At 36.0% G+C, this 27,663-nt stretch overlaps 1 protein-coding gene across 4 annotated transcripts in view; it reads right to left on the bottom strand.

The window, feature by feature from the left end:
- Nucleotides 1-10,262: 10,262 nt before the first annotated feature.
- LOC6037655 (chromatin modification-related protein eaf-1) overlaps nucleotides 10,263-27,663 on the bottom strand; it is a 32,636-nt gene continuing 15,235 nt past the window's right edge. For all 4 annotated transcript variants that reach the window (XM_038253076.1, XM_038253077.1, XM_038253078.1 and 1 more), the window contains 7 exons: nucleotides 25,899-26,588; nucleotides 25,684-25,839; nucleotides 25,326-25,622; nucleotides 15,398-18,742; nucleotides 14,974-15,331; nucleotides 11,145-11,399; nucleotides 10,263-11,072 (listed from right to left, as the gene is read on the bottom strand). In XM_038253076.1, coding sequence (XP_038109004.1) covers nucleotides 10,636-11,072; nucleotides 11,145-11,399; nucleotides 14,974-15,331; nucleotides 15,398-18,742; nucleotides 25,326-25,622; nucleotides 25,684-25,839; nucleotides 25,899-26,588 — 5,538 coding nt within the window. In that variant the 3' untranslated portion in view covers nucleotides 10,263-10,635. The remainder of the gene's footprint in view (nucleotides 11,073-11,144; nucleotides 11,400-14,973; nucleotides 15,332-15,397; nucleotides 18,743-25,325; nucleotides 25,623-25,683; nucleotides 25,840-25,898; nucleotides 26,589-27,663) is intronic.

The raw sequence follows: 27,663 nt of genomic DNA, 5'->3' as shown, positions 1-27,663 counted from the left end.
TCCCAAACTCCAGTGGTAAACAAAGCCGTTTTTCGATCGGTTCTCGTTAAATTTACGAATTTTCTAATTCAAAAATGCTTTGAATTGTGCATCTGCACTAGGATGTAACAAAAATGACTTTTTGGCGGGCACTCAGGGGTTTGTTCCGGTGGGCATACTGAGCCTAAATCCCAAATATGAGCTTGATTGGACGTCACAGGAGCTGGCGCTCCGCCCTTCAATTTTAAATGGGATTTAACCAGTAAAAAAAGATTTTTTCAAAAATGTCACTTTTTGAGGCATTTTGGCCACCAATGCGTTAACCAAAAACATCACTGGTGTGTAGGCCAGATCCTTGCGCATCTTTTGGTATATACAACATTGAAGTTTGGAGCATCCTGGGGCTCGGTACAGACCTTCAAAGTTTGGCATTTTTTCGAAAAATCGGCCCCCGCAAAAAAGATATGCGTCGCACCTTGCGACGCCCGAGACGCCATTTGATTTTGCTGGGACCGATTTTTCGAAAAAATGCCAAACTTTGAAGGTCTATACCGAGCTCCAGGATGCTCCAAACTTCAATGTTATATATACCAAAAGATGCGCAAGGATCTGGCCTACACGCCAGTGATGTTTTTGGTGATGGTTTCAGTGATGGTTTTGGTTAACGCATTGGTGGCCAAAATGCCTCAAAAAGTGACATTTTTGAAAAAATCTTTTTTTGCGGGTTAAATCCCATATAAAATTGAAGGGCGGAGCGCCAGCTCCTGTGACGTCCAATCAAGCTCATATTTGGGATTTAGGCTCAGTATGCCCACCGGAACAAACCCCTGAATGCCCGCCAAAAAGTCATTTTTGTTACATCCTAATCTGCACGTCCTTTAAATATTTTATTTTTTTTAAGAAAGGTCCAATAATCAAAATTTTTATTTCTAGAGTTTTATTTGAAAAGGTCTTATAAACATAGGAAATCCCATAGCTTTTAGGACTTTAAAAAACTATTCATTTTTTGAATTTTATGTGTTTTGAATACCTCATGACTCAAGGCGGTTTTAAAAATACTCAAAAAGCAAAAACTGAAAATTGTGTTTTAATTTTCAGAAAAAAAACTCAAGGAATGTTCTTTACTTAAAATCAATGAAAATTAGATTTGTTTAAGAGAAAAATAAATTTGCTTTGAAGTTTGAAATACGTCGTGACTATTGCACTCAATCGTAATTTATCAATGGTAAGCCGTAATTTAGAGAAAATACAAAATTTCGAACGTTTGAAATGTACCAAAAATTTTAATAATAAATACAATTTTTTCAAATTTTATACATCATATTTTTTTATTTTTTGAATTTTAAAATTATTAAAATTTCAGAATTCAGAACATGTATTTTTTTTCTTAAATTAAAGGTTTTATGTTTTGAAATTTAGAGTTTTTTAAGGATGAAAATATAAAACTATTGAAGGCCATATCTGGTGTATTTTTTGAAAAGGTCCAATAAACCAAATATCCAGTTTTTAATATTTGGGTGTTTTTTTTTTTTTTTTTTTTTTTGGGAGGGTGGTCCAGCCGCACATCGTTGATGTTGAAACCTCTAAACTGGGCCCTCGTCCTGTCACGTCCGTCAGTAGTCTTGTCGTACATTACAACTAGAATCAGATCTGCCAATGAATTAGTACACTTCGACCAAATAAACACTGATGCTGTATGGATCTGACTCTAGAATAAATGCACAGTTGTGTGTTATTCATAAGTTCAACTTATTCAATTATTCATTTAAGTCCAAATATTCATTTGCTAACTACTTTGGATTGAAAATCTAAATTTTAATCTAAAATCCTCTAAACTTAATGTTCAAAACTAAACGTTCCTTTAACTGTTGTAATACTACTTCTATCAAAAAACAATAAAAATTGTGAACTGATATACAAATAGGATAGAAATCGCGATTTGAAAAAGAAATGACCATTTACGTCAAAAGATCCGTAGTTCCTCGATTCGCAACAATGGTCGATACAACCATAATCCGAAAACCGTTAGTTCAACAGATCAACGAATTTTGTCCGATATCATTACATTATTGATTGATTGAGACTCTATGAACAATTTGACATAAACGAATGCCTAGTATTCTACTTAAATCAAAGTTTAATGACAGCATTACTCTAACTTAACAATTGCAACTAAATTTATCATCAAATAGATTTGGAAAGCATACAGATTTATTTTAAATGCTAATGCTAAGCAACAAATCAATTGTACTATCCTAAAGTCCCACCTAAATCCCACATTGTGATAGTGAAAAAGTCACAGAAGCAGCGGTGTCTTGTGCAATTGTGATATTTTCACTATCGGAGAACTACCTAGTTCACGAAGACAGCTTATCGGTCAACGCTTAAGCCCTGGGGCTGCGACAAAGCGAGTTCTCGTAGCATGAAGTGGTGTCCATAGTGCTTATAAAAAAGAATGTATACCCATATTTTAACTAATGCACTAGGATCAAATCATGCCCCTTGACTTTACAAGGCCCAGGGAGTTTTTAATATTTGGGTGTTTTTGAAAACTTAAAATTTGGTTTAGGCTGGTACAATTATTTTTAAAAGTTTTTGTCACCCCCCCCCCCCCCCCCCTTCAAAATTGGCCCGTAAAATCAGGGGGCAAAAAAAATATTTTTACAATAAACTTCAAAATTTCAATGAAAATTCAAGTGCAACCAGCTGAAATCAAATTAAAGTACATTCTTCTGCGTTTAAAATCATTTTCAGCATGTTTGGGTTTATTAAAAAATCTTAAGATTTTTTGAAAATTTTCGATGCAAAATATTTTTTTTCGATACAATTTTTGTTTTTGTCAGATCTTAGATTTTTTGAAAACTAATGATTGCAAAACAACTGAACTAGTGTAAAATGCATTTTAAAACACTTTTTTCATTTAAATGTGAAGACTATGGCTTGTTATTTAAATTTTTATATTTTTATTTTTGCCCCCCCCCCCCCCCTTGACCTCGGCCAGGGTCGAGGGACAAAAACTTTTTTAAATATTTGCATCGGCCTTATCAGACCTTTAAAAAAACTCCAGTTATGTAATTATTATTAGAATTTTTGATTCATTTAAAATTTTCCGAAATAATTTTATTATTTTTTTTTTTTTTTATGAGAATGTATTTTTTAATGTTTTTGTTTTGATATTTTTTAGAGATTTTCGAATTGAATTTTAAATTCTTTTAATTTGTATTTTTTTGATATTTTTTTATATTTTCAAATTTCGGATTTTTTATTATATAATTAATTTAATTTTAATTTAATCCATTTTTTGCTGTTGTCAAATAAAATTTAAATTAATAAATAGCAAAATGCATTTTTTCCAATATTTCTTCACCGCCATATTGGCCGCCATCTTGAATGTAAACATTCTAAACCACTTTAGCGTAGTTTAGAGGTCATTTTTTCGTGATTCGAAAGTGAAATTTTTCAGAGGTCTTCACATAATCGCGTCTGGACTGTATTTGACTAACATGGGGTTGCAGAATTCGAATTTTATGTTAAAAACTAAAAAAATAAAAACAACGATTTTTTTGTTCGTGATTCGATTATTCGAAGTCCCATATAAATCTTGAGATAATCTAACTTTTGATAATCGAGTCTGGATTGTACAACATTTTTGAATCTTTTGATTTTTTTTAATTTTTGTATTTTTGAATTTTTCAAAAAAGTGTTCACGTGGTTTATGGGTGGCCCCTTATCCAGGTTTCGGATATTCGAATCCGGACGATCCTGTATTCCGTATCTAAACCCAAGTTCCATTTTATTTTTTATATTTTCAATAAAAAGAAACGCAAGAATTCTATTGGTGCATTATGGCATTCGATCGTAATATTACGATCTTAATTTCTCGACTCACGATCGAGATTTCTCGATAGTAAGATTACCATCGACAAATTAGGGTGTAATCGTAATTTTACTGTTGAGAAATTTCGATCGTAATTGGCAATACAATTTTTTTTTTTGGATTATTTATTTAAACGGAATATTTAAAAAAATCTGGGTTCAATATTTTTTATGTGAAAAAATAACAAAATTAAAAAATCTAAATTATTTTCTATCTAACTACAAACAACTTAAAAAAAAATCAGAAATTTCAATTTTCAAAAATTTGGAAAAATACAAATTTATTTATTTAGGAATCGAATAAAAAAAATCCACAAAAAATACTTTTTAAACTCTTAGAAATTGTTTTTTTTTATTTAAAAATGTCAAAGAAAATTGAAATAAAAAGTAAGTTACTTTTTAATCAAGAAGAAATTAACATAAATATTTAATTAAAAAAATACAGAAAAAAGAATAAATAAAAACATATTCAACTTAAAAATAAATATGAAAATTGTTTAAAATGGATATTGGACCAATAATTCCACTCTCCACCCCTTTCATGGTTATTTTACAGCTACCTATATTAATTTTTTGTTTTATGTTTCTTCTGCTAATCTCGGATTAGTTTTCAAAAAGACGTAAGAGCCAATGCTAAACAAAGCCTTTTTTGCATCGGTATTCGACCTACTTACGAAAAAAACAATTTCAAAAATGCTTATGATTGTTCATCTACACGTCTTTCAAGTGTCGAAAACTAAAAATAAATGAAAATTTGTTACAATTGGGAGAGAAACTAATATTAGTGTCGGAGGTCACGGTGGCTCTTACGGCTTTTTTGAAACCTCACCCGAGTAATGTTTCTTAAACGCTCTTTCATGCCTGATAATCGTGCCTAAATTTTTGGATTGACTAAAAAAAGTTTTTAGAAATTTTTAAATCTTTTAAAACTTAATATTTTTTTAAATTTTAGAAATTTCTGAAATCTTTGAAATTTTGATTTTGTTTTCTAATTTTTAAAATTTAAAAAAAAATCTGAATTTTTTAAAATTTTTTGAAATTTCTGAAAATCAGTTTTAAGCAACAATGTTGCATAAACTACTATTTTGGAAAGCTGAGAAAATTTTCTACAATTTTCTTTCTGAAACTCCGAAAATCGGACTATCAGTTTGTGAGATACAAAGAACTAGGGAGGTAAGTAGTAAGTAAGAACAAACCATTTTTAGGACTGCGACGAAAAATTGGCAAAACTAAAAAAAGAAGGAAATAACTACCCAGCATGAATCTTCAAAGCATATAAAACACAAATCAATTACAGTATCCTGGATCGCCGCCTCAGTCAGCGCGCACGATTCCAACTTGCTTTTTTTCTTTTATTATTTCCTTGTATCCATACGATATTTCTGCGTGTGGCGCTTGCCGCAAAAATGACCAATCTCTCTTCTCACATGGTAATCGAAACAAAAAAAAAACCAAAAATTCTCCTAAAACAAGCGTATCTTTTTGTAATCCTTTAACTAACTCTGTTTTTTTCTTATTCATGTTTTGTTTTGCTTAATTTCCTTTCGGTTTTCCTTTCTCTTTCGCTCTCCTTCTCGATTGAACACCTTTCCTAGTACAAACTAAACAATATTCCGAGATTAAATGACGACTATTTACACAGAAAACGAAAGATGCGACAGGAAGAAGCTGCTGCTGACACACGATTTGGTTTCGAATCAGAACATAAACGGTTGCGTTTGAACTTTTTTCCGGTTCCGGTATCTGTTTGCTGTTCTGCTTTTTTTTTGTTTGTTTGTTACTTGAATGTGTGTAAATTAAACAAATAATAATTTAATAGAGGTGCTCGTTGTTTTCGGTTTTGTTTCTCAGTTTTTTTGCTTTTTATTAAATTTTAAATTATATGTACAAAACGAGTCAATCGGTTTGAGTTTTAAGTTCTTTCCTGTTAATGTTAGCGCGCGGCAAACGAAACAATTTGTAATCTTCGGAAAGCGTTTCTCGCACGGTTTGCTTGCAGGTTATTACTTAGTTCAGTGTGTTTGTGAGTTTGTTTTACTAGGTACATCGAATCTCTGAAGAATTTAATGTAGGAGCTCTTTCTTTTAGTTCGCTTCATCTTTTAACCACAAACTATCGTTACTTAGTAACGAAGCATTTGGGCAACACATCCAGCGAAGTGCTTTTTTCTTGAAATTTTTTTCCACTAACTTTTAAAAACCATTAACAAATCGTTTACTTATTTTTTTTTCTTGCTTCTGCTGTTGTACACACTAAAGAGCTTTGTTTTTTCTGCTTTATTTCCGACTCTAATGACTATCTCTTCGACGCTGCACAACACACATCTATATAGAGAACGCGGCTTCGAATCTTGCTTCATCTGCATCTCACAGTTACAAAACTAATTAAATATAATATAGTTTTTTGTTTGTTTCACCACCCGCGGCATTCCCACTTTCGCCTCTCTGCTCTAATATCAACTAGGAGCTCTTGAGTCGAGCGTAAATTCCTTCTTTTTTTGTGTTGTTCTTCAGCACGCACTAGTTTCCTTCTCCTTTTCTGACCAATAGACAAAATTTCGTTCATATCACATGCGCTGCCTAATTTTTCTTTTTATTGTGTTCACAAACCTCATTTTTGTAGGAAATTATTTTTACTGTATTCTTGACCAAAATTTTTTTTTTTTATAAATTTTGGCGCGATGTTCGAGCTTTAATTTTGTTTAAGTATTTATTAGAAAAAAAAACGTAAAAGCCCTTTTCAAATATCATTTTGAACTGTATTATTACGCTGGCCGGCAGCGATGTTATGGAAATGTATCATTTGTAACAGACTAGAAATCTGGTGATACAGCATTATTCGTGATTTTCTTTGAAAATTCTGATTTTTTTTTCACGATGAGATCAGCAGATTTCTCGTTAATAAAATTTTTGAACATTGAAATCGGATCAATAGTTTTAATGATATCGTCGATTTAAAACGTCTAGGTAAATGGGTAACAATTTAAATAACTTCTATTCGGAATTTTCCTTCTTTAAACAGATACAATGTTGGTAAACATGGTCAGGAATCCGAGCTCCATTTTTCGATATCTCGTGACAGTACGACCCCATTCATTTTTCTGGATTTCTACCAAGACACGTTTTTTGTGATTTGTAGCTCGAAACCGTGAAGGGATAGAAATTTGGTGTCAAAGGGACTGTTGTGTTGATTGGGACGCCCGACTCTAAATTCCGAAAAAAACGTATTTTTCATCAAAAAAAAAAGTTAAAATATAGTTTTGAAATCGCTACATTTTTTACCAGTTTTTCGAATTTTTAACCCCTAAAACTAAATCGTGTGCTTTTCAAAGTTTTTTTTTTCGGAAAGTCTAGTTAATTTTGCATAAGAATGACTCTTTGGACAATTATTGTGAATCGTGCAAAAAAGATTTCCAATTTAATTTATATATTTCAAAATTTTAAAATTTCAAAATTTTATACCTTTTTTTTTCGTTTAAATAAAAAAAAATACAATTGTAAATTTTTAGTGTTTGAAATTTTTAAGTTACAACCTTTTAATTTGTTATGTTTTGAAATTTAATTTACTTTTTCGGATTCTCGATCTTAACTTGGTAGCAGCACCTTAAAGAATCTAATAAAAAAAGTAATGAAAAGAAGTTTTTAAATTTTTAAGCTGTTAATTTTTAAGAATATTTGTTTTTAAGCTTTTAAATTTGTATTTTAAATTATTTTGAATTTTTTGACTTTTTAAAAGTTTATTTAAAAAAGTTAAAAAAGTCATGTTTGGAGCAAAAACTAAATCCAAATTTTAAGTTTTAATGTTTTGCCTTCCTCACCTTACTGAGGAAAGGCTTTAAAATCACTCGAAAACTGAACTTCTCAATTAGACCTCCTAGACCCACCTTCATGTATACCTATCGACTCAGAATCGAATTCTGAGCAAATGTCTGTGTGTGTGGTGGGATGTTGATCAAAAAATTGTCACTCGATTATCTCGACATTGCGTGAACCGATTTTGTCCGTTTTGGCGTCATTCGATCCGTTTTGGGGTCCCATAAGTCGCTATTAAAAATTATGCAGTTTAGTTAAGTACTTCAAAAGTTATGCTAAACAAACAATATTGACAAAAGTCCGGAAGATTGTAAAAAGGGTGGTTTTTCAAAGAAACCCCGGCATGTTATACATTTTTAGAAAGGTATTTAAAAGACCTTTCCAACGCGACCAATACATTGAAGATCTGACAACCCTATCAAAAGTTATAAGCACTTAAGTGTTATTTATACACTTTTTGGAGGCCAGTTCTCAGATATTTAGATGAAAACGTATTCCAAATATATCATGCGACCTATCTTTGGATAGGTAATTAAAAGACCTTCCCACGAGCGTGTCTATTTTGGATAGCATTACCCTTTGAATGAGAGGAAGGCACCAACCACCTAAGGGTGGATTAAGTAACGTTTTTTTATTTCAATGTTAGAAATTTTTAAGTTTTTTAGTTTCATAGTTTGAAAAAAATCAATATTTGAATTTTTGGTTTTTTAATTAAAAACTTTATAATTAAAACAAAATAATTTTTTTTCAAAAAAATAAAATACAGCCTTTGAATTTACGGCTTTTCAAGATTCTACTTTTTGGTCTATGAGACAACTTAGGATTTTTAATATTATCATGACGAATACAAAATTAGCAAATACAAATTATTACAATTTTAAATTTTGTTCATCAAATTTCCAAATATTTGTATGGTTAGGAGTGCTAAATAGACATTTAGAAGAAAAATTAATGGATATAAAATGATTGAATATCTAAAAAAAAAAAGTATGTTTGCATGTTACAAAATAAAAAAAGCTGAAAACACGTTAAGTACTTTTTAAAATGGTCATATGAACAAATTTCGGCCAAACAATAAATCGGCCGATTTCGACCATTTCAATTTTTTGTATTTAGCTCAAACTTTGTGGGGGCTTCCCTATGACCAAAGAAGCTTTTTTTTTGTCATTGGTTCACCCATACAAATCTGCATACAGTTTTGGCAGCTAAAAAAAATAATACGAAATCTGTAACTTTTCAACAATTTTTTTTTTTTGATTAATTTGGTGACTTCGGCAAAGTTGTAGGTATTGATGTGGACTATTAAGAAAAAAAATAGAACAAGGAAAAAAAAATTGCCGATATTTTAAATAAACGTTTTTTTTTTCACAAAAACTCAATTTCTCAAAATCCGTATTTTTAAATTTCGAGATTTTTTGATATGTTTTAGAAGATAAAACTCGCAACTTCTGAGTTGGTCAAAAATTCAGCCGACGAGTTACGAACTTTTGAAAAAACTGTGATTTTTGGAAATTTCAAAATTTGACACATATTTTTTTTATGTAAATGATTTTTTTATGTAAATGATTTTTTTATGTAAATTGATTTTGCAATAAAAAATTACTTAACACATTTTTTGATAATTGGCCCTGTTATCAAGATATAACCACCGAAAGTTTGATTTTAGCGAAATATTTGCAGTATTGATTTTTTTTTAATAGTAACCAAGAGTGACTATCTCCGAAAATATTTTTTTTTTAAGTATAGAAAATTTGCTAAAATTGTCTAAGAAACATTGAAAATTGGACCTCTGGTAGCAGAGATACAGTGGCTAAAAGAAAAAAAAAACAGGAAAATTTTAAGTTTTCGATGTCTCACTCAAACAACCCACCTTTTTTTAGTGTCGATATATCAGCAACTAATGATTCGATTTTCAATGAATGAAAAAAATAAATAATGAAGCATTTGTGAAATTTCCCGATCTTTTCGATTTTTTTAAAATCAAGACTTACATTTCAAAAGTGCGTTATATTGAATGTTTGGCCCTTTTGAAATATTAGTATTGATTGAAACAAAATAAAATTTTGAATAAAAATACACTTCCAGAGTTTTATTAGAAAAGGTCCTATAAACATATGAAACACAATAACTTAAAGGACCTTTTCAACAAAAACGCTTGATTTGTGAAATGCAGTGCACATTCTAACACAAACGCAGCCAATCCGATGACAGCATGCTGGAAAGCTGCGAGAATACACGAAAATGTAATACAAAAATTAAAGCGGCCAGTCCTACTGCGTTGCGTTTACCGCAGAGAGGATTCTGAAAATGGATTACATAGCACAGAATCTACAGGGGAGGAACGATGCGTGGACATACTGTGCCAAACGAATTTTTGAAGAGCTGGGCTGGAGTCAAAGTCAAAAAATCCTGAGAAGTCGTCTTAGAAAAGTTCAGCTTGGCTTTTTAGAAAAAAAAAGATAACAAAGAGTATTTCAAATCTTAACCAAACCAAAGTCGAACATCGCACCTAACACCACTTTCAATACAAACCAGAATACCTCAAAAACCTTTCGGCGTTTCGTTTTATCGTGTCAAAAAAATAAACTCTGCGTGCAGATTTTTTTTTCTTTTAAATTAAAAAAAACAAAAACTCTGTTTATTTTCCAAATTAAATAAACATCGCCTAATAGTAGTAGTAGTTGTAGTAGGTAGGTAGTTGGGTAATCTCTTCCCATCCCAATAATTGGAAAGATATTTTTTTTTTGTTGCTTGCATAATTTGTTCTTACATCCTAGGGTGTGACTAAAAGAGCATTGTGTGTGTGTTTGTTTGTTGTTGCTGAATTGCTAGAGCGAGCTTCTCCCGCTTTTTTTTTTCTTTTCTAGTGAGTGAACGTGCACACGCTCGCGCAGCGACGGCGGCTAATTTAGCCAAGAACGTTTGCAGGAAAAGAAGGTAGAAGGTAGAAGAAGTAGTTTGTTAGGATTTACTTGTTCATGTCCGCTGCCGATCTCCGCCGGTGCTTGCTGGCCAGCGCGTTCATCACGTTCTGGTGCTGCTGGGCGGCGGTGACCACCTGGGCTTGGGCTTGAGTTGGCGCCGGCGGAGGTGTTATCGTTGGCAAGGGAAGCGGCGACACGACGCTGTTGTTGATGATGCTGATTTGCTGTTGTTGCTGCTGTTGTTGCTGATGCTGGACCGGCTGAATGGTTTGCTGCTGCTGTTGGATGTGAATTTGCGTGGTGGCGGATTGTTGTTGCTGTTGGTTGGCGGCTGCGATCAGTTGCTGTTGCTGCTGGTGGTGTTGATGTTGCTGTTGAAGACGCTGTTGGAGCTGCTTTGCCGTCATCACCAGCTGGTTTGTGGCACCGCCGCTGGTGGTCACGTTCAGCGTTTGTCCCAACTGCTGCGCGTGATGTGTGGCTGAGAGATTAAAAAAACAATACAGTTAGTCGCCAATCCCTACGCCAAGATCTACAAGGGGCAAACCCTTACCGGTGATGGGTGTGGCAATCTTCAGCGTCGAGCCGGCCATGCTCCGCTGCTGGGCCACGCGGGCCGCAATCTGCTTGGCGGTGATGGGCGTGGTGACGGACGTCACCACTGGAAGCTGTCCGCCGACGCGTGGCCGCTGACTAATGTTGAGCAACTGGATCTGCTGGCCCGGCTGGCCGGTATTGACCGTGAGGGGCGTGCCGGCCCGCAAGCTCTGCTGACTCAGTCCCTTCATCCCCGAGGTAACAAGTTGAGCTGGAAGCAGGGGAAAAGATGAATAAATTTAAGTTATGTGCAGTTTTCCTGAAAATCAGCCTCATATTTGAAATTAGTTGTATTTTTTTTTAATTAAATTCTTAAATTCCTCAATTCTGAATTTCGTAAATTCCTCACTTTTTAAATTCTTAAGTTCTAAAATTCCAATATTCTAAAATTCTAAAATTCTAAAATTCTAAAATTCTAAAATTCTAAAATTCTAAAATTCTAAAATTCTAAAATTCTGAAATTCTAAAATTCTAAAATTCTAAAATTCTAAAATTCTAAAATTCTGAAATTCTAAAATTCTAAAATTTTAAAATTCTAAAATTCTAAAATTCTAAAATTCTAAAATTCTAAAATTCTAAAATTCTAAAATTCTAAAATTCTAAAATTCTAAAATTCTAAAATTCTAAAATTCTAAAATTCTAAAATTCTAAAATTCTAAAATTCTAAAATTCTAAAATTCTAAAATTCTAAAATTCTAAAATTCTAAAATTCTAAAATTCTAAAATTCTAAAATTCTTAAATTCTAAAATTCTAAAATTCTAAAATTCTAAAATTCTTAAATTCTAAAATTCTAAAATTCTAAAATTCTAAAATTCTAAAATTCTTAAATTCTTAAATTCTTAAATTCTTAAATTCTTAAATTCTTAAATTCTTAAATTCTTAAATTCTTAAATTCTTAAATTCTTAAATTCTTAAATTCTTAAATTCTTAAATTCTTAAATTCTTAAATTCTTAAATTCTTAAATTCTTAAATTCTTAAATTCTTAAATTCTTAAATTCTTAAATTCTTAAATTCTTAAATTCTTAAATTCTTAAATTCTTAAATTCTTAAATTCTTAAATTCTTAAATTCTTAAATTCTTAAATTCTTAAATTCTTAAATTCTTAAATTCTTAAATTCTTAAATTCTTAAATTCTTAAATTCTTAAATTCTTAAATTCTTAAATTCTTAAATTCTTAAATTCTTAAATTCTTAAATTCTTAAATTCTTAAATTCTTAAATTCTTAAATTCTTAAATTCTTAAATTCTTAAATTCTTAAATTCTTAAATTCTTAAATTCTTAAATTCTTAAATTCTTAAATTCTTAAATTCTTAAATTCTTAAATTCTTAAATTCTTAAATTCTTAAATTCTTAAATTCTTAAATTCTTAAATTCTTAAATTCTTAAATTCTTAAATTCTTAAATTCTTAAATTCTTAAATTCTTAAATTCTTAAATTCTTAAATTCTTAAATTCTTAAATTCTTAAATTCTTAAATTCTTAAATTCTTAAATTCTTAAATTCTTAAATTCTTAAATTCTTAAATTCTTAAATTCTTAAATTCTTAAATTCTTAAATTCTTAAATTCTTAAATTCTTAAATTCTAAAATTCTTAAATTCTAAAATTCTAAAATTCTAAAATTCTAAAATTCTTAAATTCTTAAATTCTTAAATTCTTAAATTCTTAAATTCTTAAATTCTTAAATTCTTAAATTCTTAAATTCTTAAATTCTTAAATTCTTAAATTCTTAAGAGTGCACAGCAACGAAGGAAGTTGTTGTCTTCTTATTCCAAAACTGTCAACTTTACGAACCCAAACCTGCAACAATGTGATTGTAAAAATCCAGAGTTTTTTTTTGAAAAGGACCAATAAACTATTGTCTTTCATATGTTTATAGGACCTAATCATAAAAAACTCTAGAAATATTCAAACTTTGTTGTGAATTACTTTGTGGACAGTACTTTAGGGGATGAATAAAAAAATATTTCGATAGTACCCGTAGTTTTGAAGATACTAAAATGTCTGTAACAAAAATCTGGGTGCAAAAGCTCTGTTTGATGTGCACCGTTAAATTCTTAAATTCTTAAACTCTTAAATTCCTAAATTCCTAAATTCCTAAATTCTTAAATTCCTAAATTCTTAAATTCCTAAATTCTTAAAATTGAGCAATTCAGCCCAAAACAGGAATTTGTTAGGTACTTTTTTCTCGACCCTCTCCGATTTCAATAAAACTTTGTAAATGCTGTCAAAGGCAAACTAATGGGAAATTCGACGAGCTTATTGGTAAAAATATTTTCGAGACTGAAAAATTACGTGTCTGTAAAAAATTGCCAAAAACCAACAAAAAAAACTATTTTTTCAACATTTTTATTGTAAAACCGCTGTAACTTCACAAAGATTGGATTTAGGACAATGGTCAATATGTAAAACTGTCTGTAGAATCGATTCCCGCATTCGGTTTTTGAAAATTTTGACGTTTAGAGCACATAAAAAAAACAGTTTCTGTAAAAGAGTTGCTCCATCCTGCATTTTTTGTGAGTCTATTCTATCTATTGTTAGGCTATTTTCACAAAAATTTTGAACGAAAAAAAAACGTGGGCTCACCTTCAAATTAGACAATTAAACTTAAAAATTAAAAAATCTCATAGAAGTGGCGTGTTTTTTTCTTTCAGTGTATTTTTGTCGGAAAGCCCGTCAAATTTTCTACAAGTTTGTCTTTGTCCACATTTTGATACGATGCAACGGCTTCGAGATACAGCAATATTTAAATTACGAAATAAAAAAATATTTAAAACGCTTACACCCTTCTCAAATGTCATTATCGAGTCAAACTGGCTCCATATACACAAAATGTCTTATATAAAACTAGAACAACATGTCTACAAAGTTTCATTGACATCGGAAAGGGTCGGGTACAACCGAATCCCTATTTGACATGGAATTGCTCAATTCTTAAATTCTTAAATTTTTTGATTTCAAATTTTTAAATTTTTATTTTTTTTTTGTAAAATGAATTTCAATTTGTAAATTCTTTAATTTTAAAATTTCTTTTTTGAAACTTCTGAAATTTTTCAGGTTTCGAATTTATTTTTTCAACTATTGAATTAAAAATACAATAATATTAAAATTATTATTCAAGTTTGCATATTTTTATTTTGAGTTTCCATATTTCAGATTCATCAAGATGTTTCGAAAAGTTATTCATTGAAACATTGTAGGAAATTTGGGTTGCAGAAAAATAATTTCTTGTGTATTGTTATTGGGATACCGAACCAGAGCTTGAAAAGGATCGGTCACTGACCGTCAGTCGACACGAACACACGAAGTCGACACGAAAGAATGCCGAGCCTCAGCACTCAAACAACCGGGCAACACTACTGCTCATGTTTTTCTCTTTCCTATCTCTTAGTTGTTCGGGTAAGTGTGGTGACAGCAATCATTTGAATGTAGTCATGAGGAAGGTGAACGGAATTCAAAATATTACGATCGTATTTTGACAACGGTAAGATCTACTATCGACAAATTACGACTGACGATCGAGTAAATTTCAATAAAGCATGTTTTCTAAAATTCAAAAGTTCAAAAATTCCAAAATTGAAAAAAAATCATGTTAAAAATAATAGTTTTACATAATATAAAAAAAAACTTTTTGTAATTTTTAAATTGCTTAAATTTTTTTAAATTTATTGAAACTTGTTATCAACCAAAAAAAAATATTTGGAATTCTAATTTTTTTTTTAAATTGTTAATATTGGCCAAATAACGAAAAACAGTAATCATCAATAACGGGTATTCCCCTCTTACCAATTGGCAACGAAAGAAGACTGGACCCGCCGACGCTGGTCTGCGGGTTCGTGAGCACCACCGTCTGCGTATTCTGCTGCTGCTGGTGATGGTGCTGCTGCTGCTGCTGACCGGCGTTCGCCCCAATCAGACTAGCCGTCGACACGGTCACCGAGTTCCCAAGCTGAGTCGTCCCGATGACGTTGCCGGCCGAACTCGACACCGGCACCGACACCAGCAAACTCGTCGTCTGGTGGTTATTACCGGCCGCCGCAGCAGCACTGTTGGCCGCAGCGTTCAGCACACTGGCGGTGGCGTTGGCCGGACTAGCCGACGACAGCGACAGCGAGATTGGCTGCGACAGGCCGGGGATTTGAACCTGGAAGGAAATGGGAGGGGTTGTTTAGCGATGGTGTTGGTCGTGGTTTAGGGTGATTCGACTTACCTGAACATTCTGCAGCCCCGGAATCGACGCCATAGCACCGTGCAGGCTGGCCAGGTTCAGTCCCTGCAGATTGACCGTCGTTTGGTGGGGCGTCTGATGAGTGTGCTGCTGCTGCTGCTGTTGTTGCGTGTGAAGCGTCGCCGGCGGAGGACTAGAAAGTGGCGATATCGACGACGAGGGCGACTGAATCTGCAGGTGCGTTTGCTGTTGAGATTGCTGGGGCGTTTTGGGCGACGGTATCGTGAACTGCAGCCCGGCCGGACTCGCCGCCGGATGTGGATGCGATTGTTGTTGTTGGTTATTGGTTAGGTTAATAGTACTACATGAAGTCAGTCTTTCGATTAATGCTGAATTATTATTACTAGAGTTGCTGCTACTACTATTGTTACTGCCTAGGTTAGCGGTATTTGTCAAGGTTCCGTCCGCCGCCGTCACTTGTTGCTGCTGCTGCTGCTGGGAAGAGGGAGAAGTGGTCGCCAGCAGGGCGCTTAGGCCGGACATGTTGTTGAAGATGATGTTTCCGGCGGGAGTTCCAGCGTTGTTGACCTGCATGCCACCGCCGCCGCCGCCTCCACCTCCGCCCACCGAAACCGACGTCGTCGAGGACGCGTTCGAGTGGTCACTCCCGCTGGGCGACGAAATTCCCTGTATCTGCAGCTGGATGTCACTGCCGGTGCCGGTCGCGATCCGTCGGATGCCATCGGCGCCCTGAATTTGCAGCTGAATGCCACCGCCGGAGCCATCACCTCCCGCTGGGCCACTTACCCGCCGGATGGTGCCCCCCAGCGCGGCCATCACGGCCGCCGTCGTCGACGAGCTGTTGGCGCTATTCGTGTTGATGTTCAATATCCGTTGATTTGTACTGTTGATGATCAGCTTGCTGGTGGTGTTGTTGGACGCGTTGACAAAGTTCTGGCCGCCGGCGCCGCCTGCCGCCGAAACGTTGAAACTTTGCGGAAGATTCGACGTGGTTAGGATCGCCGGAGGGGACGCCAGTTGGGATGCCAACGCCGACATGGTCACCCTGTGTTGCTGCTGTTGTTGGGTATGTTGCTGGGATTGTTGTTGTTGCTGTTGTTGCTGGTCGATTGCCGGCTGGATGTTGATGAGCTGGGTTTGACCAATACCACCGCCCGCCGGATTGCTACTGACTGCGATTAGGTTCGTGTGGTTCAGTATTCTCTGGCCTCCACCCGGCTGCTGTTGGATTTGAATCTTCCTAGCTCCGACGCTGTTGAACAACGCCGCCGCGGCACTACTCGATATCGTGGTCGTCCCGGTGGCCTGATGGTGGTGAATGGTATGTTGCTGAGGTTGTTGCTGCTGAACGCCTTGGTGCAACTCAGTTTTTACTGGAACCGACAAACTACTGCTCAGCACGGGGGAGTTGGTCATCGCAGCCGGTGCACTGTTCAGCAAGCTAATGATCGCAGCGTTCGAGTTGGATTTATTCTGTTGTTGCTGCTGCTGCTGCTGTTGTTGTTGTTGCTGTTGTTGTTGTTGCTGCTGCTGCTGCTGCTGATTGGCACGAAACTGGTTGGCCGAGTTCATGATGCTGAGCGCGATCGCGTTAATTTCCGGATTGTTCGTATGAATGGTAGTGGTGGTGCTTTGATTCTGCTGCTGGGACTGGACATGCTGCGTTTGTTGCTGTTGTTGCTGCTGCTGCTGCTGTGAGGGTTTATTCTCGAGTCGAACCAGCAACGGGACACGGTTCCCGGTGGCGGCACCCGCCGTTACGGCGCCCTGATTGATGACCGTGGCAGTTTGTGGAGCTGAGGTAAAGGTAAAGCCTTGAATGTTTTGCGTTCCGGGTGCGCCCGGGCCAACGGTCTGTCCGGTAGGTTGCACCAGCAGCAGCGTTTGTTGCTGGGGCTGTTGAGGGTGCGCTTGTGCTTGAATTTGCTGAACCTGCTGCTGCTGGGCAGGTTGCTGTTGCTGGATGGTGATGTTGGCCTGCGGCTGTGCCTGCTGCAGTTGTTGCGCGACGCCGGAACTGCTGGAAGTATCACAGGTGGTAAAGATTTGCTGCTGCTGCTGTTGCTGACCGACGATGGTTTGCTGTTGCACAGCAAGCTGTTGGGGATGTTGTTGCTGCTGCTGCTGCGGCTGGAGGGTGGCCCCTCCGATGGTGATGATGTTTGTGGACGGTCCGGCGGTAATGATTTGCTGCATTTGTTGTTGCTGTTGCTGTGGCGTCGGAGCGGCCGCCACCACTTGGGGCTGCTGCTGAACGATCTGTTGAACAACCTGCACGGGCGCCTGATTGCCTGGAAGCACGCTCGGATTGGTCGCGTTGATCGTCGCCGTCGTCGTTGTCGCCACGTTACCGACGCCGGCTGAAGCAATCTGCGAGACCAGCGCGGTGTTCGTTGCTTGCAGTCGCGTGATCAACGCGTGCGTCGGGTTGGACTGGAACTGTTGCTGAATTTGCGTGATTTGCTGTTGGATATGAGATTGATTCGTTTGCATTGCTTGTTGTTGCTGCTGTTGTTGCTGTTGCTGCTGCTGCTGCTGCTGTTGAACACTTTGTTCGCGCATTCCGGCCGTGTGTAGCACCTTTGGCACCTGCCCCGGCACCAGATGGGTAATTTTGACCGATTTGCGACCCTCCTCGGTGAATATCTCCGTAAATTGCTGGATGTAGCGGTGTGCATGCGCGCGAGTTCCCAGCGTAAACTGACAAGCTTCGCCGTTGCGTTCGCTCTCGCGATAGTCCCGGTCCACGTACAGCTCCCCAAGATACTCCGAGTTGGACGGCCGCTGGAAGATCGACAGCTTGATGTGGTACGTCCTGGTGTCACCCCGATTAACCACCCGATCCGTTTCCAGAATGTACTCCTCGATCAGCTGCGGTATGCAGTCTCGGCTCTCCTTCGGACCGTCGTACTTCCGGGCAAACTTCTCCACGTTCACTTCGCTGGGTGCCGCCAACTCGGGCAGATCCAAACTGGGAACGCGCACCGTCGAGCTCACGTCCGACGGCTTCTTGGGCAGTGTGAAGCTAACCACGCTCCGCTTGGTGGCCGCGTACTGCCGGGGCTTCGCACGGTACTTTGTCATGAAGTCGCTCAGTTCCAGCCCGAAGCTGTGCGTGAACTGGTCCGTTTTCCTCTTGCGGTTGATCGCCACCTGGGAGAACTTTTTCGCCTGCCGCCGGATCGGGTTCGTGTTGAACATCTGCCTCCGGTGCTGGTGGTTGATCGCCATCCGTCCCACCTCCGGGTTCGGGTCGAGACAGAGCGGTTCCGCGGTCGCAAGCACCAGCTGACTTTCGAGGGCCAGCTTCTCCTCGGCGCTCCAGTCGCCCTCCGCCGTCAGCAGATTCACGTCGGCCAGCAGGGTCTGCAAAGATTCCAAGAGATGCCATCAGTACACGCTTTTGCTAGATGATGTCAGCGGGGTTGGATCAGTCGGCAGAATGTCAAATGGCAGAATGTCAAACGGCAGAAAATTAAATGGCCAAAAGTTCAACGGCAGAAAGGTCAATAGGCAGAATTTTAAATGGGAGAAATGGTCCATGTGACAGAGAGCATCAATAAGCAGAAAATTAAAAAGCCGAAAATCAAAAGGCAGAAAAAATAATAATAGGCAGAAAAGTTAAAGGGCTGTACGTTTGTCAGCAGAAAAATCAAAACAGACAATTTATTAGCGAAAAATTAAATGGCAGTAAGCCAGATATAAGCATATAAATAAATTGAACGTTTTTAGGCAGAATAATTAATGGCAGAAAAGTGAGTTGGCAGAATGATTAGTTGGCAGGAATAATCGAATGACAGAAAATTAATGAGCAGTTTTTTTTGTTCACATTAGGCTGTAGCCAATATTTTTCGAAGTATGAAACATGAACTTTGAAAAATATTGGCTCATTAATTTTCTTCCATTAGATTATTCTGTCAGTCAACTAACCTGCCAATTAATCATCCAAAAAAATGTGTATTTTAACATCCGGAACTGGTGAAATTTTCATCAGTGTCTGTTGAACTTAGAGCGTCCAATTTCCCGTCCCGGGAAAAAATTTCCCGGGAATTCCCGGGATTTCCCGAAAATAAATAATTCCCGTTTCCCGGGAAATTTCTAAATTTCCCGGGAATTCCCGAAATTTAAGGGGAAGTATACATTTTCTTAATTTTTTGGTACATTTGTTTAAACTTACAACAAAATAATGAAAGAACTATGAAAGAACTCAATTTTTTTTCATTAAATTCAATTTACTGCTATTATTGAACTTATCAGTTCGTCTGAAAATTCCATGTCAAGATTTATTTCAAATGGTATTAATTTCTGAAGCATTCACAACTGGGAATAGACCTTGTTTATTTGTTGGAAAACGAAAATTACGATATTATGGAATGAAAATAAACTATTATAATTTGGTATGCTTTTAAACAAAAATTGTTGTTATATTATTTGAAAATGAGGTACTTCTTCCTGCAAAGATCAAAATTGAGTTGTTTTTACGTTATGTTTACCACGACCAAATTGATAGAAAATTGAATGGGTATCATTAAATGTTAATTTTCTTAAAAGTGTTCGAGAAATTACAGTTAAAAGTTGAAAATTTATAGAGCACTAAAGCTACCAAGGACGTAAGAGGTTTAAATATGAAACTACTAAACTACTTTTTGATATGAAAATTCTTAAAACCTAGGTCATTTATTAGGCCGAATCATTAAACAATCATTAAAAAAACTACATCGTAATACATAAAAAGTGCCCATAAAATGCAAATGTATATCGAATACTCGCTCCAAACATTTGAAAACTTTGAGTTGTGATTACATAAAAATGGTATTTCAAGTGAATAGCACATTTTTTAGGTGGGTTTATGCTTATCTATTTATTCATGAGCTCAAACCAGTAAGATTTGTTCTGGATAAAATATTTGTCATGAAAAACATATTTTCTATTTTTTTTCCATTTCAATGATTTGCCATGAAAAACACATTTGCTGCATGATTTTTTTTTTCATTTCAACTAAATTATCAATATTATTCTTTATCATATTCTCTCAACCTGGTCACAGAGACGTATTCAAAAGCAATTTTATCGTTTTAAAGCATGGATTCATTTTACTCACTTTCCAAACACTGTGATTAAAAAATAATACCTAGCTAATCCTTATCAAAACAAAATACTAATAATTATTTTTGATATTTTGAACGAATTGAAAGACAGCTTAAAGAAATTTTTCATATTTTCTTGAAGTTATATGTTTTTTACAAGCAGCCAAGGCATTAATTGAACCTAACACTTATTTTGAACATTATAGTTGCTTTTCTAAACAATTTTGTTGCAAAATATTAATCAAAACCAGGATCAGAACAATTTTCGGTAAATTTAAAATTTCCCGGGAATTCCCGGGATTTCCCGGGAAATTTGTTGAAAATTTCCCGTTTCCCGGGAATTTTGTAACCCCGGGAAATTGGACGCTCTAGTTGAACTTCAATTTTTTACACATTGTTTAGGCAAATTTACGAAAAAAGAGGTAATGTTCAACCGACCATATTTTCAACCCTAAAAAATTTAATATTTTTGTTTGTGTACAGTTCGTACTCCATTATATAAAGCCATCGCAAAAATTTCACTGTGGATTATCACGAAATTTTTATTTTTGAAAAAAAATGGGTCTCTAACCTAAAACATGACTTAAAAAATACTCCAAAGTTTATTTGATTTTAGGATTTTTTATGATTTAAAACATTGGAATTAGGGAAATTTGTGTTATTTTTAATTATATTCAAGGATAAAAGATTTTTTTATACTAATATTTTTTTGAATTTCAAAATTAAATAAAAATCTTTTTTTCAATTTTAATTAAAGAAAAAAGGAATTTTTGAATTTAAGAATATCAAATTTCTGAATTATAATTTTGTATGGTTTTAATTTATTTATTGTTCAATGTCTGGAAATCTTTTTTTTTATGCTGAAATAAAAATGTTCGAAAAAGAAATATAGGAAATTGCTGTTGTTTGTTTGTCGATTTTATTAAGGGAAATTTAACCCTATGAGTAATTCGTCCCCATAAATCTGGACATAGGAGGTTTAAAAAAAATATTCAAAGTTGGTCAAGCTTGATCACGTCTTTTAGGGTGCATTTTCATAACCCCAGAATTCTTGTTTCTTGCTGCTGAATTCTTGTCAAACCGGTTCCGGACCGGTGCAAAGTTGCATTCAATTTTATAGCAACGCAGCCAAAACGGGATGCGTTCGCTGAAAAATGCCGAGAAATATCATGCTTCTGTCAAAACCAGCTGGTGAAAAGCGGGAAACACACACCGCACACAAAGATGTGATTTGTGATTTTGATAAAAAAAAAATTGGCCTCATTTTGATGAAGCATAAAAGGCACTTTTTGAAGAAACAATCATTTTTAGGGAAAGACATATTTAACTCGTGTTGTTGGTAAATTTGCTTCTTCGTCTGCAAGTTAGGTTAAACAATGGTTTGACTATATTTCGGACGTTTTCGAAAATTGCGATCGGTGAAACATTTTACCGTGATTTTTTGCTGTCTTGTATTATATCTCAAAAAAATATATTTTAAGTGCAGTCACTAAATTTCAAATCACATAAAAAAAAATTCGTTGGCTTTTAATTTTATTTTTGAGCTTAATTATGACCCTACGCTTAAGTGATTAACACCTAATCTTCCAAGCTCGAGAAAAAGGGGGAATTTCCATACAAATTCCTTCTTATTCTCGAGCTTGGGAGTTTAGGTGTTAATAATTATAAATCCAAGATGGCGGCCAAAATGGAGGCGATAAATAATTGAAAAAAATAATTTTGTAATTCGATGGCCAATACATCAACTATTCAAATTTGACTAAAATCTGGTCACAGAACTCGAACTAGATGTAAAAAACGAAAAAATATGAATCGATTGTCTCTTACTTACTTCGAATAATCAGCAGGGTGACCACTCAAATCTCATTTTCAAATTCCCGACTTTTTCCCGACTTTTTTCCAGACTTTTCCAGAACAAAAATCTTTCTAAATATTTTCAACATCTTTTTAAATCAAAGAACGATTAAAACATAATTGCTGTTCTGCCCACCATTGAAAAAACGGGTAATATCCACTTTTGGCAAAAACGAGATATTAGCACCAGGTGGTAGAGGACGTTCCAACGCATCTTCTGGAACTTGAATTTTACTGAAATAGTGTCTAGACTTGGCTGCCGATGCGAAAAACCAAACGGCTAATATGCCACTCTTATGGGAAATTACCTTGACGGAGATTATGTGTCAAACACTAAAACGTATTTTTCTCGGAATACTTGATTTGGCATAATAGCCGAATTTTCAATTATGGGCAGTGTTATTATTCCTTCAAAGGATTAAGAAAAGTGTCAAGGAAATCATAAATTTTTTTTTGCAAAGTTCCCATTTTAATTTTGTGATTTTTGATATTGAATTTATTAATCAATGTTAATCATCTAGAGGTCAGTATTTAACTGATTTTTTTTTTTGTCAATGAAAATTCAGTTTGATATGATTTTTTGTCTTACTACTTATTTTAAGCAGAATGTTTAAAGAGACAAATTTTTTAAACAATTTTGCAATAACTCAAAAAAATGGGATATTTTTATTTTGCAATTTTAATATTTTCTTCATGTTTTCAAAACGTAAAAAAGTGTTTCAATTTTGAATTTTATTCGATATTTAAGTTTTCCCAAAATTGAAAATCATGCTTTATCTATAGTAGGTAATTTACCCATACTCACAAAAATAGTTCAAGGGTAACATTTGGAGAAAAAAAAACATTTCAAATTATTTACAAAAAAGAAACAATGCCAAACTCAAGTTGAAATCTGTTTTCAAATATTCAATCTATGTGATAAAATTAAATAGAATCATAACTCTAAGCTGGCCATTGGGCTCTAGTTTTATATTATTTTTTCATAAACCTTGCCTCTTGTTTAATAAACAAAAATTAATAGAGATCATTTGAATCATAAAAAATATTATGAAAATCTGTGTCAAAGGCATTCAATATTCATTAAGATTTTGAATGTCTTAAACAGCTTTTCCATACTAAAATATATTGAAATAGTAAAAAGAACTTTAAATTTAAAGTAATCTAATCTAATCTAATCAGACCCTAGCGCAGCCAATCTTTCGAAGGGATCCTGGAGAGTGCCTTAGGTTAGATGACGCCTAGCACTCTTCTTGTCATTTATTAACATTTGTAGTGCGCCATTGCATTAGAATGCATTGAAACATCACAAGCGTTAAAGCGGCCAGGCCTACTGCGTAAAGCCGTATCGCAGAGATGACTCGTAATAGGGGGATGGCGTCGCTATTTTTAGACCACATTTTCCACTTTTTTTTTTTTAGACGATGACTCAGCACTTTTACACTCTTGCGCTTAAAAAAACCAGGTGGCAGCACGATGTAACGCCACGTCCCTATTGGGTTGAGTTTGAGCACTGAGTGTTCGAACAACAACACAATTCTGAATCGACAGGGGAGGAAGAAGCGTGGGGACACACCACCATACGCTCCGAGATTTTGGTTGTATTCGTTGGGAGCACCATGCTAAGAAGGTTTGGTACTCCGGGACCCTCTGGAATGGGACATTGTATTTCCACGAATGCCCTGGACACTATTTTGCCGTGGTTATAGCGCCACAACTCGCTCTCTGTAACAGTATTCCTAATTCCAGTCCACGCTCACCAAGTCGTCATGGCCTAGTGGTTAGCATTTTTGCTTACCAATCCAAAAGACGGAGGATCGAACCCCGCCTCAAGCGACTTTGATTTTTCGTTCATATTCATCATTTCAAATTTATGTGTTCTTAACTTTCTCGTTGGGAGCAGATGGGAATTGAACCCAGAACCATTCGCTTACAAAGCGAACACCGTAACCAGTCAGCCACGGCCGCTCCCTCAAAAGAACTTTAAATTTAAAGTAAGTTACTTAAGCAGAAGTGAGTGGATTCAATTTGAAAGTTGTACAAAATATTACAAAATTATTCGAGAGCTAAAAAAGTAGTTTATGCAACAACTTTCGAAAAGAAGATTTTTTTAGCACGAGTCGTATATTTATCCAACGAGGTTCACCGAAAAATACCCTTTGAACAGAATTATAAGTCAAATGTCCATATATTTAGCCAATGAATCGTTTGAATAAAAAAAAATGTTGAAAAGTATTACTTTTCCAAACAAGTGCTGAAAAGTTGCACTTTTCAGCATCCGTTTCAGTGCTGAAAAGTAGAACTTTTCAGCATTTGTTTTGAAAAGGGTTACTATTCGATTCTGTTATTTTTGATATCGAAAAATAGGCTGTTTCGCCGTTCGAGAATGACAGGAAAAATCAGTAGTTTCACGACGGAATTGCAAAAATTAATTTTCAAACAAGTTTGCTTAGAATTCCTTACTTTTCCCGACTTTTTGACAAAAATCGTAAATTCCCGACTTTTTCCCGATTTTTGGCGGATTTTGACGAATTCCCGACTTTCCCGATTTCCCGACTTGAGTGGCCACCCTGATATTATTAATAATCAGGTTTGTGTGGACGAATTTTTTAAGCATATTGGCTTTTTTGATCAAAGAAAAATTAGTCACAAAAATTTCAACCAAATTACAAATAAAATTTAAAGAAATGGAAATTTTTAAAGAGAACTACTCTACTTGAGAGCAGGCGTGACTGAATGCTTACGCTGTTGGCTTTGTAAGCGGATGGTAATGAGTTCGATTCTAATCTGCAAATGCCTCTTCTGAAAATGCGTTTTTCTGCCATTTAATGTTCTGCTTTTATTAATGTTCTACCATTTAATTTTCTGCCTTTTGATTTTTCGGCTTTTTGACTTATTCTGCCTATAAATTTTCTGCTGATTGAACTTTTCTGCCATATGGCACTTTGCCGATCGCCAGTCTGCCAAACAATGTTCTGCCAACAGACCCCCCGAAGTCTCGACACACTTACCTGATTGGTGGGCTTCAGCAGCACGTGGTACGTATCACAGGTGAAGATCGGAAACGACTGCCGGTAGTCGCGGATCTCCGCAATCACGCAGCCCGAGTAGAACAGCCCGGGGCACTTGGCCTCGCACATGTCCACCAGCACCAGCGGCAGCTCCTCGCGGTCGATACACTCGAGCAGCTCTTCCTCCTCGTACGGCCACCGGATCGTCTCCTGCAGCTGCTCGGCGTTGATGTCCGTCGCCAGCGAGGGGCTCGGCGAGCCGGCCCGCTCCGACGCCAAAGCACCACTTTTTGAGATCTGTCCGAAAGGTGACGAATTGAATTAATTCAACACAGTTCAAACAACATTAGTAACTTACATTTCCCCTGCCATCGCTCTGCTGCTGCTGGTCGGGCCCTCTCCTAAATGCTAACGAATATCCTTTATTGCCGGGGTAGAGATTTAGGATCAGCGTGTTGAGGTTCTCCCGCAACACCAGTTTATCCAGCAGAAACGACGTATTTCTTAAGTTAAGCTGCAAGGAGGTGACCCAAATTAGAATTAGTTACACTTGGCAGGTCGCCCCCATCTTACCCTATTAGTTTCAGTATTGTCCTCAGCTAGTAGTTCAAGATACAATTCCCTAAGTTTGTCATGTATGTTGTATTTGCCAGCGGTGGCCGTCGCCGCCACCCCATGGGACGTCCCGCCGGCGGACGACAACTGCGGACTGCTGCTACCCCCGCCATGGAGATGATATTGCTGCTGCTGCTGACTACCGCCATAGTTACTAGCGCTCGCCGCGGAAGAACTGTTGATTGATGAAGACCCTGACGAGGAACCGCCGCCGCCGCCGCCAACGCCACCACTGGCCACTAGGGAAGAAAGTTTGGACTTTTTCGACGGGGAGCTACTGACGTAGCCGGAATCAGTGGCTCCCCGCTTGTCGACGTGATGATGATGGTGGTGGTGGTGATGGTAGTGGCTGCTCGTGGAGGAAGATTTGAGTAGGTAGGCCGACGAGGAGACGGAGGAGGAGGAGGATGACGAGGCTGCTAGCAGGTTGGCCGGCGGCGATGTCGACTGGATGCCACTGAGCGTGGCGTATGACGACGAGGGCAACGGGCTGGTTCCGCTGCTGCTGCTGCTCGTGTTGAACAGCGGCGTACTGTCGTTCAGTATGGGACTAGGTAGACTTGGATACTGTGGCGGTGGATCGATCAGCAACGTTTGCTGCCGCGAGGGAGATTTTCTTAGTTTACAGTAAGCATCATTCAACATGTACTGGAAAGGGAGAAGATAAGGATAGATGGAATTTAATATTTTTGAATTTCGGACTGGGGCCATCCATAAACCATGTGGACTCTTTTTAGAAATTTCTTCAATTCTTCAATCCATAATTCATTAAGGAGCCACAAATATTGTTGAAACCGTAACTCTTAACTTAACCTACATGGGCTCACGTTTGTTTAACTTTTGTAAGCATGGTATAAAAGTCTTAAAAAAAATTAAATTTCTGAGTTTATTTTTTTTTTTTTGAATAGGTCCTATACTGCCGTTCTACGCAGTTTAGTTTGTCGTATACTTCAAGAACAACACATAAAATCTGGTACTTTGTTCGGAAATTAATTTTTTTTTTTTTTTTTTTGGGAGGGTGATCCAGCCGCACATCGTTGATGTCGAAACCTCTAAACTGGGCCCTCGTCCTGTCACGTCCGTCAGTAGTCTTGTCGTACATTACAACTAGAATCAGATCTGCCAATGAATTAGTACACTTCGACCAAATAAACACTGACGCTGTATGGATCTGACTCTAGAATAAATGCACAGTTGTGTGTTATTCATAAGTCCAAAATGTTCAATTATTCATAAAAGTCCAAATATTCATTTGCGGATAACTACCTAACTTGAATTGAATACAAGATTTAAAGCAACCTATCCGAATGCTACTCTTATCTCAAATCCCCGACATTTTAATTAATAGCCAAAAAAACGTTTCTTGTCAAACCTGTCTGGCTTCTTTGAAAAAAAAAAAAAAAATTAATAACAGTTCATATTTTACGACCATTTGATCGTCAGAATTCCAGTAGATCCTCGATTCGCAACAATGATCGATACAATCATAATCCGACAACCGTTAGTTCAACAGATCAACGAACTTAGTCCGATATCATTTCACTATTGATTGATCGAGACTCTACAGAAAATTTTGACAAATCATAATGGTTTTTATGCTACTTGAATGAAAATCACCGATTCTGATAGAATTAATAAATTCACTGTTACTAATTTTGTCCCTAAATAACTAAAGTATTAAAAGTTGATATTTATAGTTAAAATCCTAAATTCTACAAAAACT

This window comes from Culex quinquefasciatus, chromosome 2, assembly GCF_015732765.1.
Source record: "Culex quinquefasciatus strain JHB chromosome 2, VPISU_Cqui_1.0_pri_paternal, whole genome shotgun sequence".
Classification (NCBI taxonomy): domain Eukaryota; kingdom Metazoa; phylum Arthropoda; class Insecta; order Diptera; family Culicidae; genus Culex; species Culex quinquefasciatus.
Note: the sequence above shows the minus strand (reverse complement) of the source record. Positions and strands in the feature narration are given on the sequence as shown.